At 36.0% G+C, this 16,303-nt stretch overlaps 3 protein-coding genes across 4 annotated transcripts; 1 reads left to right on the top strand and 2 right to left on the bottom strand.

Annotated features, from left to right (window-relative positions):
- Positions 1 to 1,875: 1,875 nt before the first annotated feature.
- Positions 1,876 to 5,362, bottom strand: LOC121806319 (E3 ubiquitin-protein ligase AIRP2-like). Its single transcript, XM_042206314.1, has 5 exons — positions 4,673 to 5,362; positions 2,790 to 2,952; positions 2,596 to 2,662; positions 2,293 to 2,518; positions 1,876 to 2,212 (listed from the first exon to the last, which is right to left on the bottom strand). The coding sequence occupies exons 1-5, from the start codon at positions 4,762 to 4,764 to the stop codon at positions 2,002 to 2,004; spliced, it is 759 nt and encodes a 252-aa protein (XP_042062248.1). The 5' UTR covers positions 4,765 to 5,362; the 3' UTR covers positions 1,876 to 2,001.
- Positions 5,363 to 9,376: 4,014 nt separating this feature from the next.
- Positions 9,377 to 10,917, top strand: LOC121806270 (E3 ubiquitin-protein ligase AIRP2-like). The gene is made up of 4 exons (XM_042206256.1): positions 9,377 to 9,514; positions 9,915 to 10,083; positions 10,275 to 10,341; positions 10,452 to 10,917. Exons 1-4 carry the CDS (start codon positions 9,432 to 9,434, stop codon positions 10,844 to 10,846), a joined length of 714 nt encoding a protein of 237 aa, XP_042062190.1. The 5' UTR covers positions 9,377 to 9,431; the 3' UTR covers positions 10,847 to 10,917.
- Positions 10,918 to 11,213: 296 nt separating this feature from the next.
- Positions 11,214 to 14,788, bottom strand: LOC121806269 (protein WVD2-like 7). 2 transcript variants are annotated; one of them, XM_042206253.1, is made up of 10 exons: positions 14,468 to 14,788; positions 13,562 to 14,062; positions 13,110 to 13,466; positions 12,959 to 13,017; positions 12,755 to 12,829; positions 12,469 to 12,571; positions 12,319 to 12,384; positions 12,109 to 12,204; positions 11,910 to 12,005; positions 11,214 to 11,691 (listed from the first exon to the last, which is right to left on the bottom strand). In XM_042206253.1, the coding sequence occupies exons 1-10, from the start codon at positions 14,537 to 14,539 to the stop codon at positions 11,473 to 11,475; spliced, it is 1,644 nt and encodes a 547-aa protein (XP_042062187.1). In that variant the 5' UTR covers positions 14,540 to 14,788; the 3' UTR covers positions 11,214 to 11,472. The 2 variants fall into 2 exon arrangements, with proteins under 2 accessions (XP_042062187.1, XP_042062189.1); XM_042206255.1 differs by lacking the exon at positions 11,910 to 12,005.
- Between the last annotated feature and the right edge of the window lie 1,515 nt (positions 14,789 to 16,303).

The following is a 16,303-nucleotide window of genomic DNA, read 5'->3' on the forward strand; positions in this document are numbered from 1 at the left end:
CTCGTTCCTCTTACCACGTAAAACTAGTTATCTCTCGATTAATCTAGTTAAACGGACATAGTTCTAAAGTTGGCCAGACAAAAGAACAATAAAAGCACGAGAACAATCAAAACAATCACAAGAGCTAGGAAAATGTTCAATTCAATAAATCAAAATATGTTCATAATAGTCTTCACCAAAAAATCTAAAAATGATGTTTAACTACTCATAGACAAGTAGTAAAATCAATAATAAAAGTACTAGACATGAAAGAAATTGATAAAACCCAAGGTTGAATCTTCAATCTTCAGTCTTCTCTTGTCTGGATGTGCAGAGCTCCGTTCCAATGGAAAATGGATGAATTATGTATGGAATATGGAATGGAAGAAAGTGTAGAGAGGGAGTAGGATTAGAGGCTCTGGGATGGGGATTATGAATTAGGTTTAGGAGTATTTATAGGCTAGAAAAAGGGTTAGTCTTGGTTATTTTCGTGTCCTACAAGAAATTAGAGAGATTTGGTTTCACAATTTAATAATTTATTCTCTTTCTTGAATTTCCGCTCAAATTTCCGTCAGCTTTGGCTGCATTGCGCAATGTTCATAGAATTGTAATAACTTTCTCTACAGAACTCCAATTGAGACATTTCAGGTATCCACTAGAAGCTCTTTCGAAGACGAAGAGAATGACATATAGTAAGCACTGATTGGACTTCAAACTTGCTGGAAGAATGGGCTCGAACAGAAGCTGCTACACCTTGGCCTTTTTGCATCTTTTTTCTATTTTTTCTATCTTTTCTATCATGTATCAACAAACACATTCAAAATACCAAATGTATAATATATGCAATTTAAGAACATAATTTGCATGATTGACATTTAAAACTAGTCAAATCTAGCCCTTAAAAATATGCAAAATCCGTGTTTGTCAACAGTTCCACCTCCTCCTCTCAAATCGTGGCTGCGGCAACACCGGAAGGCGTCGTCGTCGCTAATTATGCCGGAGATGAAATCGATCGGATACACCCCCGATTGCGGCACCTGCAATTACCTATTTCCAACTCTTTCGAAAATCGGCCAATTCATCGTCTCGCCTCCTCTCCCTCACCCTCGACCCCTCCATCAACCACCTCCCCCTCGCCCTCGCCGTCGTCCAGGCACCCTCCGCTACGGTTGCCTCCCCCGCCGCAGTTCCACCTCCTCCTCTCAAATCGTGGCTGCGGCAACACCGAAAGGTGTCTACGGAGGCAAGAGCACGGATGTGGATGCTCTAAGATAAAGTTTCATATGCTTATACGCAAATATACCTTTTAAAAACCGGTCAGAAAAATTGTAAAATTTGAATTTATTCATAGTTATTTTAGGACAAAAAAAAAAACTGATAGCCTATGTATAATACTAATGTTGATATTTTAAAACCAAACGACATCTCTGAATTTTCTACTATCATATCAAAAGGTTACTTTTGGTTGAAAAATAAAAAATTAAAGTTTGTATAATTAGGTTCAAAAATAAAATCGAGGATAAAACAAAATTAAAATGTTAAACATTCATGTATTTAGAGTTAAATAATTTTTTAAAAATATCAGCAAAAAAAATCATTAAACTTTGAATTTATTCACAACTATATCATATAGAAAAACTCGATTACCTACGTGTTATATATGGCTAATATTTTCCAATCAATCAACATCATGTTTTAATGAATAAACGACAACATTTAATTTACCGAGAGTAACTTCCACGTATAATTTCCCAACTACTACACCAAATCCATTTTCACACAAAAAAAAATTACCAAACAAATCCAAATTTCATAATTTTTCTATTTCTAGTCCGAAAAAAGAATAGAAATGTCAAAGAGAAAAGGAAATACTGTAGAACATGAGAAGAGAAGAGATACTTAAATTTTGATGTTTTTGAAATATGAAGCATGGCCTGGTTAATCACATACATATTGAGACAAGACAACAACCGGACTCTATTTACATTTGAGGTCGGCTTCTTCTCTCTGTTTAACATACCATCATATCAAATATTCATAATACATCAAGAACAAAGCATCTGGTATATCCTTCGGCAGATTTCTAATATACAGGTAGAATCGTCTCAAGTCCTCCATCGACACGGCCCCACGCTCGATCACTTCGTCCTTGCCCGTCAGCACCCACAGGTCTCTCGACTCGACTCGTCTCAGACTACCCCGGCAGAACGGGCACGACTCGGACCTTGTACTCCTGAAATTCGACCAAGAGTGGCATTCATACCATGAAAATGTGCGATGAGCAAACGCGTTCTCTTAGTGACGAGTACTTACCAGTCTCGGTAGCAGTTGATGCACATCGCGTGGCAGCAGTTGGGCATTACCATCTTCGTGCAAGCCTCCAAGCATATTCCGCATTCGCTGTCTCTCTCGGAATCCGAGGCGGCGTCTCCTTCCGATCTCTTCTCGCTGAGGCTTTTCCGAGCAATGCTTTTGCAGTCGGCGTCGTCCAGCTCTACCAAGTCGAAGTGGAGCTGCTCGAGGGATGGCAGTATCACCGCTGCAATGTTGAGCGATAGTTACAGGTTGTAGCGTTTCCGTTAGTTCAGGTGTAAAGAAACAGATGCAACAAACAACCGTAGAAGTCTTTGATGGTCGCTTTTCGCCCAATTGTTGAAATCTTTGGCCTTCCGTCTGTATACACCTGCCAAGATTAAACGAAAGAATGAACAATCGTAAGAAAAAAACAATCTTGGTTCGAACAGTGCTTTGACTGCTCTCGTTTCTTGATCAAACCAACTAATGGTGGGATGTTTAAACTAGATTCATACCTTATAAATGAGTATGTGATAAGGATTCATGATTCTTGGCAGGAAATACGCGCAGGAACAGTCGAACCATTTAAGTAAATACAGAAACAGAGGTGCGAGGTGGTTGCAGACTAGCTTCATTTGAAGACGTGCACCTCCCTTCGCTTTAGGGATTGCAGCAGCCCTAGAAAGCCATAAAATGCAAATCAATCAGACATCGAAGTCCTCAATCTATGTACGTTCACATACATAGCAGAATCGTATTGAGACATAATATATTTGCAATAGATTGCGACCAAACCAACATTGCTTGCAGCAGAGCCAACAATGCAAATATAACGCAGACAAGAATAACAGATACGAGACAATATCAACATTTGAATGTGGAATATCACCCAAAGACGAGCCCAAGCAGATCACTTTGGCTGACGCAATCAATGGTCACTTAGTTTGGAAACCATTTGAGCCTCAAGCTTTTCTTTAACTACTACTACTACTTCCTGACCGGGGATTCGGGATTCAGGTCCGCATCAATCAAAATCATATTCTAGACTCCTTCGATAGTTTGTCGTTCCACGCCTATAGCCCTTACACATCTTGTTCCGTGCACATGAACATAAAAAAGAAAAGGTACTAATCGGTGTACCCGAACTGATTTCTAGCCATAATGCCACTGCGAGAAATTCTCAAGCAGCAATTTACACACTGAGACTTGCAAATGAGGCTTAACACACTAGGTGAATCTTTGCCACAAAAAGGATTTCCGCATTAAGGTGAATCTTTAAACGGCGGTGAAATGACATAAGTGTTGCTTTCCCAGATTAATTTAACAATGTGAAAGCTACTATACATTCCCCTTTTAACAATACAACATTGCATATTCTAAAAACAACAAAGAAGACTTTCACATTAACAACAAAGAAGACTTTCACATTGGACAAGATCTTATCAGCAGTCATCCAAATTAAAATACACTACCCATCCTGCCTTTGATAGTTTTGGCCTTCCACATCTTATAGCCTTTACACATATTCTTTACCGATAACATAAATATAAAAGAGAAAAGGCACTAGCTTACAACTTAAACAGAAGTCATTTGATTGGTTAACTGATTTAGCCGTAGTGCCACATCGAGAAATTCTCAAGCAGCAGTTTAAACACTAAAAGCTAGCATACTTGCATCATCAGAAATGGAGACTGTTTTTGGTCCTTGAAATTAGGTTTTAGACACTAGGTGAATCTTTACCACATAAAAGGATTTGCAGATAAAGAAGGCTTTCGCTCGTGCTATATTTCTTTAAACGGCAGTGGGAAAATGTGGAAATTACACAAGTATTGCATTCCCAGATTGATCATCCAAAGCAAAAGCTAATATACATTCCCCTCTTTTAATGGATAAATAAAGAGAAATTTTAAAGGCTGCGTCACGATGACTCAGGACCCAAGAGCTTTGGCCTTAGGCATTAATCACACGCACACATATACATTCCCCTTTTAACATTGGACAAGAATCAACAGGCATTCAAATTAAAAAAAAATCCACAGAATAAACACACAAATCTTTCCATTTCAGCAACAACAAAACTAATAATATAGCAGCATTTATCAGCCAAATATGAAATGTGAAATTTATGTGAAGAATCCAAGTAAAGCAACAATATCTTCACATGGGCCTTCTAAAATACACAATAAGACCTAACAAATTGAATTGCTACAATCCATACAAAAAAAGAACCCATGCCACAAATTGAACAAACAGCACAATCCTCTGCTCCAGTACTCATCCACAAGAAGTAAATTACACAAAAATCAAAGCCCAAAATTGCCAAAAATGTGCAAGAAGAAACTAAAAAAATATAACTTTATCAAAAGAAAAGACAAAACAAGGTGAAAGGAGAGCTTACAAAGCATTTGCATGTTGAATATCAGTCTCCAACAAACTCAAAGAATCCTTGTAAGAAGTCCTCACCAATTGCTGGTAATGCATCATCTCCATCTCTTTCTCCCCTTTTCCTCAAAATTCTTTTTTTATATGATTCTGAGCTGCTTTAATCAGCAAGAAAACAGCTTTTCTCCCCCAATAAAAAAAGTTCACAGGCAATAGAAAAGAAGTCTTTTTCAGAGGAACCCTCCAAGTAAAGAGAGGCACAAAACTTGCTCTTTTTTCAGAGCTCAAACATTCATTACAAGACAACAAAAAGCTCAGAAAATATAATATAGAGAGAGAAAAGAAACCGAATTTCTCTTTCCCCCTCCCCCTCTGTATCCCTTTATTTTCAAGAATCAAACTTTACCACCACTCTCTCTCCCCTTTCCTTGAGTGGAATTTGAGCTCGGTAGTTTAGTGGTTTTTGATGGGGTTTGAGAGCCAAATTTATGATGCAAGGGAAAGAGAGTAAATTCGTTTCCTTCTTGAAATCCTACGATGAATTTGGTTGGCTTTTTTTTGTTGTTACCAAAAAATAAAATGTAAAATATGAGCAAATTCACATCATCATAATCTTGCTTTTATGAGTTTTCTTTATTCTCAATAAAGATTAAAAATTGAAAAAATGGAAGTTAAGAAAGGACCATAGAATATAATTCGGGATTATTATTTTTGGGAAATTGATTAATAATTGAAAGCAAAGCAATGTGATTGTGAAGGGATTGTGTTTGTGTGTATTTAAATTTTTGTAAACAAGATTCTACTTGGTAGATTAACAAAACGTTTATTAGTAGTTAAATGATTCGATTCTTGATTAATGCTTTATTGAAAAGTCAAATTTTGAGGCAGTTGGTAGCCGATTAGGTTATTAATTGTTGTCTATATTTTATGGTGAATATTTTACCAAGTTTTTGGCATAATAATAATATTGTAAAAGTTAGGTATTAGCTTGCGAAGGGCTATATTGTGCCTATGGTCATCATTATTTAATTTTGTGGCCTTGAATAATCAACTATTTCATTTATGTTCGTGGATCTTATTAGACTTCCAAGAAATATCAAATGCAACTTTTTTAATGTACCAATGTGCTTACTATTTTATTACATTTAATTTTAGGATAAATCATTAGGAAAACTATAAAATTTAATTAAATTTTGGTATGTATTGTAATTTAAGAATTAGTCAAAAAGTCGTTGAAGTATTCGTATTCCTTGAGGTTTGAATCCAAAACTACGGTTTTATTCAATAATAAAACGATGTATTCATAGTAGTTTTTCTTGATTTAATGATTCGAAACGATTCACAATTTTTATAATAATAAATATGTTGATATTATCATATTAAGTATAATATTTTAGTTTATTAAATATTAATGTAGCTTCTCAGTCATAACAATTTTCTAAGGTCACATCATCTACAATGCGCTAAAAACATCATACACCATAGTACGAATTTAAATTTATGAATCACGTGTTTTAAATCATAAATTAAACTGCTAAATTTCATGTTTTATTCTTGACAATAATGTGTAACTAATTGATTATACATTAGAGAAAATTTGGCACGAACGTATTTGTCGACAGGGACGAAGAAACTATGGGGCCTGGGGGCCACTGGGCCCTCCAGCTACAGAAATTATTAGTATATATATGCTATTATAAATACACAGTTTGCGAATAGTGCAGTTTTTATCAGCTTAAGTCAGTGTGGATATTCACCCGAGTTCAAATCCTACAGTCTCCAAATCCATCATTTTTGTCCTTTGTTTAATTTTCTTACATTTTTATGCTCCCAAAGTTCAATCCATTCAGCCTACAAATCAATTCTTTTTTTCAAACACTTTTACTTACAAGAATTGTTTTAATTTCTTATATTTCTATGTTTCCAAGTTCAAATATTTCGGCCTATAAATCCAAAAAAAAATCTTATATTATTTTCTTACACTTTTATGTCCAATAGTTTACTCCCATTGCTATTTTATTTGCATATATCTAACCTTTAGTCTTATATTATGAAGTAATTTACTTGTACCTTACATTCTAACTATAATAGAGATTATATTTCTAATTTCTATTATTCATTCTCTATTTTTTCCTTCTCATTATTCGTCTATATCTTTTGCAATTCCCCATTGCCTATGCTAAAAAAAATTCGGCGATGCCGACACTAAAAAATATCTAAGCTTTGGACCTCCAACAAAAAATTTCTGGCTTCGTCACTGTTTGTCGAGTAGCTAACGCAAACAAAAAAAATGGATAAGTTTAGTTCATTTATTGAAGGACACGTTAGGGTGTATTTAAACATTTCCTCTAAATTACAGACTGCACTTCAAATTTAGTAAAAATCCAGCTTGTCAACCACTTGCCTATTTTGTTTAACTTAGTGAAAAATTAGTGTTGTCATTTTCTTATAATTTTCAAAAATCAGGATCAATTTATTTGAGTTAGATTTCTATCTTACATAGTTAACCCCCTTCACCGCAATAATTTTCTAAAAAAAAAAGAGAAGTTGTCGTTCTTGCAAATTCTTTCAATTTTTTTAAATTTCCCTTAACACATAAAAAATAATTAAAATATACTCTTATTTACGAATAATAATTTCTTTTACCATTTTTGTTAAAATTAGTCTACACCCAATTTTGATTATTTATAAAATTTTTTATTTTTATGCGATGAATTAGGGAGGGAAGAAAATAGTTATTGCAAAAATTAGAATTTCCCAAAACATTTGAAAATTATGAAATGTTTCGAGAAGGATGACATGGCGTCAAATCTTTTATGGTGGACGGTGCATTCCAATAATTGCACTTTTTTGCTAAGGTAAAAAAATTCAACTTTCATCCCTTTTCTTCAACGATTACATTAATTTTGCCCACCCATATATGTAATTCATACTAGTAGAAGGAAGTATAGTCCTTTTTGGTAAATAAATAATTTTGGTAGCCAATATATAGATGACTATTTTATTCACATAATTAATGCACCCCTGACTTGACTATTTCAACTCGAGATAAGTTGACTGATGCGACAATTTATTGTAATTTACTTAGCAAGAAATTATAATACACCAATCATTGTTCATATTTCTGAATGAGTAGCCTTTTATTGGTGTAAATGTAATCTATGTGAATTGTTACTGTTAACGGCGTAATATTATATTATATCCGTTCACAACTAATAATTACAGACTATATTTTTCTTTTTATACAAAATTGTCACTCTCTAAAATTTTGGTAAATTTATCTCTAATAAGGTCGGGGCTTTCGATATCTTTAGAGAATTGTGAGTTTCTGATGAGAGATGTCGGTCTCATGAGGTGGCTTTGTTAGAGTTTTTTTAATTAGAAAAGGGAGAAAATATAGAGTTAGTGTTTAAGAAAATATCCTTTTATTTCATTGCTCACCAAATAATATTACACAAGTCTACTTTATATACATGTTTCTAACTTTTTATATAAATCAAGTGGGATCGTGGCGATCGGCCCTACTGCAAAAACTTCATTAAATTCGGTGAATTATCATCGATTACATTGTGTGATATTTGTTTAGGCTTGGTGAAGAAGTAATCAATAATTATATGTTTGAGTAGAGAAAATACATCACACTCACACCATGGAAATGCATTTTTCCTTAATAAACAAAGAAATCAAGATTGATAGAATAAATATGGTAGTGCCCCCCCCCCCCTCCCACCCCCCAAGAAAACTTTGAAAAAGTATAAATTTTTTTTATGCCTAATCAATGATTAAATTGGCACCAGCCTCTAATTGTTGCTATATCAATTTAGGCAACCAGAAGAAGTGAAGCATTTTGTTTAGTAGGTGTCATTTTGATGAGTGACACCTCACTTTCGTATGATAGAATCCTTTATGACATCGAATTCTCAATAAATAATGATGGCAATGGAAATTCTCCTTAAATATAAATGGGAACTAGAATCAATAGCCCCTTTATTTTTTTGTACAAATTACCAAAAAATCATTAGTTCTGATAAATTATAATCTATTTTGCAATTTTGTAAATCAGTTTAAGGCCATGAATTTTAGTAAGTAACATTTTCAGTTTTTCCATGACAAAAAAATTAAGATTTTGTATTGGTAATATGTTATTGCAAATGCAAATTGATGTGAAGTAGGAGTTATTTGCTAAGTGTGTCGAGAAAAATGATAAATTTCATGGGCGGTGTTAGTCCTCGTCGAATTTTCAGATGTCACATTAGATAAATCCACCTAAATTAGACATTGTACAAAAATTAAGAAAAATGTTGAAATTCATGATTTTTATAGTTGATCTTCAAAATTGCAAGACGGGCCAAAAATTGATCAAAATTTATGATTTTTTTTTCCAGCAATTTGCCCTTATTTTCTATTTTTTCACAAATTCTTCACCTTCATATCATACCCCATGTTAGTTACTTTTTTTTCTTGTATATAGAATCAAACTTGAGTAGTGCAAACTATGTATGATGGATGATTATGAGGCAAGAAAGACAAAAATGTATACTAATAATAGAATTAAGGTAAGGTAATGTTGACAAGGAAAGACATTCTTTTCTTGTCTTCAACTATCTAGGACAAGTTTCAACACCAAGCAAACTCCATCTCCCTTATTTTCTACTTTCAATTCGCTCTTTATATTCCTTTTACCAAAAAAGCTCCCTTTTCAATTGTGTCATCCTTTTAAATTAATTTGTCTTATTTTTTCATCTAAAAGTTAGAAAGTTTTTTGAGTATCTCGAATGTGGCAGAGACAGATTAGAAGATGTTCTTTAAGGGAATCCATCAATGCCGTTGAAGCCGATATTCATCATGCCAACACTTTGTAAGTTATTCAAACAATTATCAATAATAACAATAAAAAGAAATACTGTAGTAGTTTTTTTGTTCCCAAGGGAAAAAAACACTACTTTTAATTGGTCAATTTTTTTTATTATTTCAGCAACTCTAAACAAATAGCCGATTATATCATCTTAATTGTCCTATAAACTTGATTTTGTGAAAATCCATGTATATAGTGATAGACGAAAAATAATGTATGAACAAAACGTTCTACGACAGTCAGTCACGTAGCACGTTTGAATTTTTCGGCACAAGAAAATGACAAAGTTTGATTCAAATAACATTTTTTGAAAATTGCATGACTAACCAAAAATTGACAAAAACTTAGTTTTTTTTCGACAATTTGCCCTAAAATAAATTAATGTATTTGGGTTTGATGATAGGGTGGCTGCTCTTCCAAGAGATATAAGAGAGGATAATTGGTTAATTCAAATGAAATTATCTCTGAGTCCATTTGCACCATTATTGATGTTTGTACTAGAATGGATGGATTGCAGCTGTTTCGACACTTTTCTCACTTGTTTAGGTCTCTTTCATGTCCTTGTCTACCAGGTGAGCTACCATTCATATAACTTCATTATAAATTATATAATTAAAAATATTTTATTAGGATAGGACGAGATCGTCTATGATAATTTAAAGTAAATCGAGGGTTGTGTATGTGAACGAGAGAGAAATAAATTTTTTTTTTGAAAAATAAATTAAGTTGGGTGGGCGAGAATCACTGATGAAGATAGTCTTAGGTCTACATTGACGACATGCCGATTACAAACCCAGAAGAAAGGCGAGCCTCCCTCCGCGAATTCTACGGTACAATTAATCTTGCTCACAAAACAAAATCTCTTCCACTACTCAAACACCAACAAACATCACATGTTTCATGCTCAATTCTTCCGCATTGTCTTGTCCAAAAAAAATAGCTGTGATATACCCCATGCTAAAGCAGCTCGAAGGGAATCTCGAGGGACTAACGCGGGTGCCAGACGACAACGAAAATAAGGAGGAGGACGAAAAAGAGGAAGAATGTGGGATATGCATGGAGATGGATTGCAGAGTTGCACTCCCCAATTGTGGCCACTCCATGTGCATCACATGCTTTGAGGAGTGGTACGTTAGGTCGCGGTCGTGCCCCTTCTGCCGAGGCAGCCTCAAGAGAGTCACCTCGGCCGACCTCTGGGTTCTAACAAGTAGGTCTAATGTGGTCGACGCGGCCACTCTTGCTAAGGACAGCCTCAGGAGCTTCTACCTCTATGTTCAAAACTTGCCTCTTTTGGCATCCCAAGATAGCTTGCTCATGTACAATTATCTCATCTAGTTGATTTAATGTTTGTACCAAGATTATGTACAAATTGTTATTAGTGGCGGATCCAAAACATAATTTTAAAAGGATCCTATCAATTAGGTTGAAATAGTTTGTAGCTTGAAGTAGGAAAGATCATTTTTGTTCGTTAAATGGCGGGACATTTTCAGTCAAACGCTTCAAACGATGGGACGAGTGCTTCTAAGATGGTGTTTTTTTTACTCTTTAGGAGAAAGTAGGAAAGATCATTTTTCTTTGAAATCAACTGGAGAAGTTTTGCCAATTCCAGGCCCATGAGACCAACGATTTGTCATCATAACATGACTCTATGATTTGATACAAATGGATGTAAATCTACTTTTATTTAAATGAAGAAATTCCATGACTGCAAAAAAGTAAAAACTACTATATATTTATCTCCAGAAGGGTCTTGATCATCAATTCTCGCTACTACTTATAGCAAACGTCTAATGATATATATTAACCCAACTGTCAAATGCAACTAGTAATTACACACAAAACTTTAACTCACTCCTATTTCCAGATCGTAAAGCACTTACTTCCTCTGTATGCGATGCAGGCAATGCACTGCTGTAACTAATTTCTCCGGAGAGCAGCAAAAAATGTGCTTCAGCGGTTAGTCAAAGCTGGATGTTTGGACAAGCATTTTCATTCATGATCTTCTTTGGCTGACATTTTGTAGAGTGGCTTGGCGTCCGGCTATTCTTCGCAGTAAAATCCTTGGACCCTTCTGTCTTAGCCGAGAATTTCCAAGGAGGTCTTACAATGTTACTGTCCTGAACTTTGAAAGCAGCAGCTCTTTCTTCTATTTTTGGGAAAAAAGGTCTTGCGGTTGGAATCTGCATGGAACATCATGACTTCATTGAACGAAGATATCATATCATGATATCATATCATGTGATGTGTACTAAGTACTATGACAAATATACAACCAGTTACATCAGTGAATGAACCAAGCACAATTGCATCGAGTATTGAGCATTGCACATGATCTTAGCCGCAAATAACAAATACAATATTGTATGGTGCGGAGGATGTTAGTAAAATAAAATAGTACCTTTTTTGTTACGTTTCTTAAGGGAGCATCCACTGCTTTGGATGTTTCTAGTGTAATGGAGTTGCCAGCATCCTTATCACTATTTCTTCCAGTGGCCTGAATCAAGCAAAATTGCATCGAGTATTGAGCATTGCGCATATCTTAGCCGCAAAATTTTATATGGTACGGAGGAAGCTAGTAAACTGGTAAAATAAAATACCTTTTTTGTTATGTTTCTTAAGGGAGCTTCCACTGCTTTGGATGTTTCTAGTGTAATGGAGTTGCCAGCATCCTTACCACTATTTCTTCCGGTGGCCTGCATAACAAAAGGTGATTAAATTTCGTTGTTTATTTTTCCTTAAAAACCTACACTGTAGGTTTGTCTTAAGAGTGGGATGAAGGTTCTTGCGAGATAGCATCAACAGATCACCTGTGGTCTTGCATGCATTTGATGTTTCTCCTTCGATTTTGCCTTCTGCTCGAGCATCAGAAAAAACTGAGGGATAGATGAAAGCAAATGCATTAGAAGAGAATAAATCGGATATATTTTGGTGAGAATGGAAACAACATAATGACTTGCCTCTCTCCGTTTTACTGCTCTTTCTTCACTCTTAAAAGTGAAGGAAGAAGGCACAGTTGGTAGCAGTGCTTTGTTTCCAAATATATTTGATGACTTGGGGTATCTAAAGAGAGAGAAAAAGAAAAATCAAATTTTCAAATCAACTTTCAGTTGTCTCAACATAGTTACTACATATGACCTGGAACGTGGTTATTTAATGATAAACCAAACTAAATTTAAAAATTTCATAACCAGAATATCACTTATGCCATCTTTAGAGACATTAACAAAACAACAACAGGCTTACTTTGCGAATGGGGACTGTACTTTTTCATCTGTTGTTTTGGTTTCTGGGATTGAATCACCATGTGGTCTCACAGTCCTGTAAAATTATTAATCAGTCAAAGGGAGCCACTTCAATAGTAAACTATAACGAAGCATATCCATAAAAATATTTTCTAGATCCTCTTGAAAATGTTTATTTTTGAATCGGAAACACAACACAAGAGACCTTCTGTTTTCTGCTGTAGGTGCCACTGAAAACTGCCTGATTAGACCATTCACAGATCCCTGCACATTGAAGATAGAATGATTCGTGAGAAATCACTGAAACGTAATAAATAACCAGGTGAGGGAAGTCACACCAAACAAAGATGCATTACCCTAGTTGAAGTCTGAGGAAGCGCGCTGTTTTTATATTTCTTGGCTGGAGCTCTGATGACTTTTTGGTTTTCAATCTTTGGTAAACCTGAAGATGTGTCCTTTTGGGTCATGCCCGGACAAGAAGCCAAATTAATGGACATGTGAAGGGATGTCATGTAGGATCTTCTTTTGTTGCTTGATCCTGATGAATTACGCTTGCTCTCTGGTGGTGAGTTATCACTATTCTTGGCCTGAACAGGCACTATCGGTTCCACTGAAGGTGGACGCTTGGAAGCAGCCCCTTCTGTCAACATCTTAGCAGAAGGAGCTCTGGGTATCTTCCCACCTGCTGCCAAGTTTCTGATAGCAAAATCATCCTGGAACATACATACACTAGCCAGATCAGTTCACGATAAACTAAAACTCGGTCTCTAGCTTATGTAAAAAAGGCAGAACAAACTTAGTGACTTACCTTGATGCACGTGTTATCCTCTTTCTTCGACACCGTATCACCAATGCACACATCATCTTTAAGATGCTCAGCAAGTGTAGCCATGGTTTGTGCAGTTTCTCCAGGCTTGAAATCTCCCATCGTTCTTTTAACTGAAGTATCATCATGGTCACCACTCTGCCCGGAGGGAACGATAGGTATGCTACTCTGAATCTCTGCTCTCTGTACATGGCTGAAATCAACGGATGAATTGTCTTCAATCTTATTTTCTGCATTTTCTGTTTCAGTGCCGGAGCAAGCTGCTACATTTTGCTGCTCGAGCAATTTTGCTGCCCTCCTTCTCTTGAAATGTGCTTCAAAGTAAGCTTTCTTCGCAGCAACAGAACCAGGCTTCGTATACTTCTCAACTTCATCCAAGTATCGGTTGTTATTAAAAGCTGACCATTTCCCCCAGTCTAACGATTCAGACATGAACCTTCCAAAGGATACTGATGCTGCCAGGGCCCGATCTATCGGATTCCTCTACAAAAATATCAATAGCATCATCCAAAAATTTGCAATTAGCGTGTGATGTTCAATAACACATTGATTAAGCATAACATTCAACACTATATGCATGAATTTTTCATATGATGCCCGTGTTTAAACTGATATTAGTAGATAAAGGCTACGCTCATGATTCACGAAAGAGGAAATGCTTCATAGAAAAGTAACAAAATCACCAATATTTCCTGATCACATCACGCCTAAATAAGGTCGATTACTCGAATTTTTTCTTCGAATTAGGTTCGGATAATTCAATCAACACCAATAACAGCATCATTCACACGAAACCTATAGCATTTGAGCTAAAAACTGAACTAATAGAACTACAGCGCATGTGAAGAGCAAAACAGGAGACGCAATGGATCTTGAGAAAGAAAATACCTTTTTTTCTTCTTCAGATGCAGGAGTAGGCTGAGAAAATGAGCGCACGAGGCACGCAGAGGATTCCCCCATTGATCCTCCGAGCAATAACAATCAAGAAATATTTTCACAAATTCTCGGCGAATTTGATTGTTCTTGGCGCTACTGAACCTCTGATTTCGGAAACTCTGAACAAATTTCTGGCATTTTAGTTTTAAACAGAGTTTCAATTTGATTCAGGGAGGAGCCATTGATAATTGATGAGGATGAGCTCTTTGAAAAGGGCGTCAGAAAAAAGTGAAGAAATGTTGATGAGAGAGAAAAGGGTTTCTGGTTGTTGAATTAGGCTCTGCTTCCAACGGCTAGTTTCCATTTCCTTGTCTTGTTACATATACTAAATTAATCAATTTTTTAATTAGGGATTACTATAACTAAACGGCTAAAACAATTTGACGAAGGTGTTAATATTACTTAAATATTAAGCACAAAATTTAATAAACTGAGCAAATATAATTTTTATTTTCAATTGCTATAAACGGCTTTTGAATTGACTTACTTTAGTTGGTAAGTTGTGAAAATCCTCGACATAAATTAATTTGCATGGAATAAGAATGAATAGTGGAAATCAAAAAGGAAATAATTTTACGAAGACACGATTATTAGCAGTGCTTTGCATATTTAAAGCCGAATGGGATTACATTTGGTTGGTTTGACTTGAATCATATTTCTCATATTAGGAATAATTATGCATTTTGTCTTTTTTTAAGAAAAAAGAAAAAGTATTTCATTCCTGATTCGTGTTGGGTCTATATAATTCAATTTTTTAATAAAATATTTCATTTTATGTGTATTTATTGTTGGTTTCTGGGATTACAAGATAACAAAACCGGGCGTAATACAACCCAAAAGAAAGAAAAGGAGAAACTGAACTAAAGAAATTACAATAGAAATCGAAACAACTAAACCAGTATGAAAGCCGAGTCGAGGAGGCCTCTTCCCGCAAGACGAGATATGCCCCGGTAGTGCTCTTCGGTTTGGCGTGTCGTCCCCAAAGGTAAAACGGCTACGTCTCTATTGATGCAGCACCGCAATCAGTAGAGCTCCGGCGAACTGGATGGAGGAGAGGGCAGAGCTTCGACAGAAAAACTATGCAGGGAGAGGGAGAGAGCTTATGATGCAGAATGCTTTTTTGAATTGTGTAGTGATGCATGGAATGGCTGGCCTATTTATAGGCTCAGTCCACTGCAGGGGGTCAACAGCCATGATGGCTGTCATCATGGCAATTCGTAACCGACGTCGGTTACAGACGTATGGCAGGAGTGTGTGGATTTCTCACGTGGCACCCGTGACTGTGCCTCGCTTGACGACGTGTCAAGCCACTTGGATTGCTGACTCGGCGGTGGTCCAAAAAGAATAGTTTGGGCCAAGCACCAAGCCCAAAGACCACCCAAAGACCAATTGCCAAGATCCAAGTCCAATCGAGATCGAGATCGAGATCGAGCTCAGGCCCGGGCCCGCGGCCCGCGGCCCGCGACCGCGAGCACGAGCACGGGCGGGCGGGCGGCGGCGGCGGCGCGCGCGTGTGCGCGCGTGTGGGCTCTTTCACCCATCTTGGTCCACTATAATTATTAAGTAACATAAAGTCACTTAATTTATACACATTAAAGATGTGTTAATCCTCCAATGTGGGATAATTAACACTTAGTTAATTATTCCCTAAGCTCCAACTCTAAGCTTTAATTAAAAGCTAATTATGCCCAACTTTAATCCACTATTTCTCACTCACCGGAAACCGGATTTGAGAAAGTGAATATACTACATTTACCTACGTAAAATGTAGAACGACGCTATGTCATT

This window comes from Salvia splendens, chromosome 6, assembly GCF_004379255.2.
Source record: "Salvia splendens isolate huo1 chromosome 6, SspV2, whole genome shotgun sequence".
NCBI classification, from domain to species: domain Eukaryota; kingdom Viridiplantae; phylum Streptophyta; class Magnoliopsida; order Lamiales; family Lamiaceae; genus Salvia; species Salvia splendens.

Bases quoted from the DNA above. Each gene is read 5' to 3' on its own strand.
- LOC121806319 (XM_042206314.1), bottom strand. From the start codon at position 4,764: ATGGAGATGATGCATTACCAGCAATTGGTGAGGACTTCTTACAAGGAT. The intron at 2,663-2,789 runs GTATGAATCTAG...TAATCTTGGCAG, and splicing joins ATCACATACTCATTTATAAG to GTGTATACAGACGGAAGGCC. The intron at 2,213-2,292 runs GTAAGTACTCGT...GTCGAATTTCAG, and splicing joins ATCAACTGCTACCGAGACTG to GAGTACAAGGTCCGAGTCGT.
- LOC121806270 (XM_042206256.1), top strand. From the start codon at position 9,432: ATGTGGCAGAGACAGATTAGAAGATGTTCTTTAAGGGAATCCATCAAT. The intron at 9,515-9,914 runs GTAAGTTATTCA...GTTTGATGATAG, and splicing joins ATTCATCATGCCAACACTTT to GGTGGCTGCTCTTCCAAGAG. The intron at 10,084-10,274 runs GTGAGCTACCAT...AGATAGTCTTAG, and splicing joins TTCATGTCCTTGTCTACCAG to GTCTACATTGACGACATGCC.
- LOC121806269 (XM_042206253.1), bottom strand. From the start codon at position 14,539: ATGGGGGAATCCTCTGCGTGCCTCGTGCGCTCATTTTCTCAGCCTACT. The intron at 14,063-14,467 runs GTATTTTCTTTC...ATATTTTTGTAG, and splicing joins CATCTGAAGAAGAAAAAAAG to AGGAATCCGATAGATCGGGC. The intron at 13,467-13,561 runs GTAAGTCACTAA...TGTATGTTCCAG, and splicing joins AGGATAACACGTGCATCAAG to GATGATTTTGCTATCAGAAA.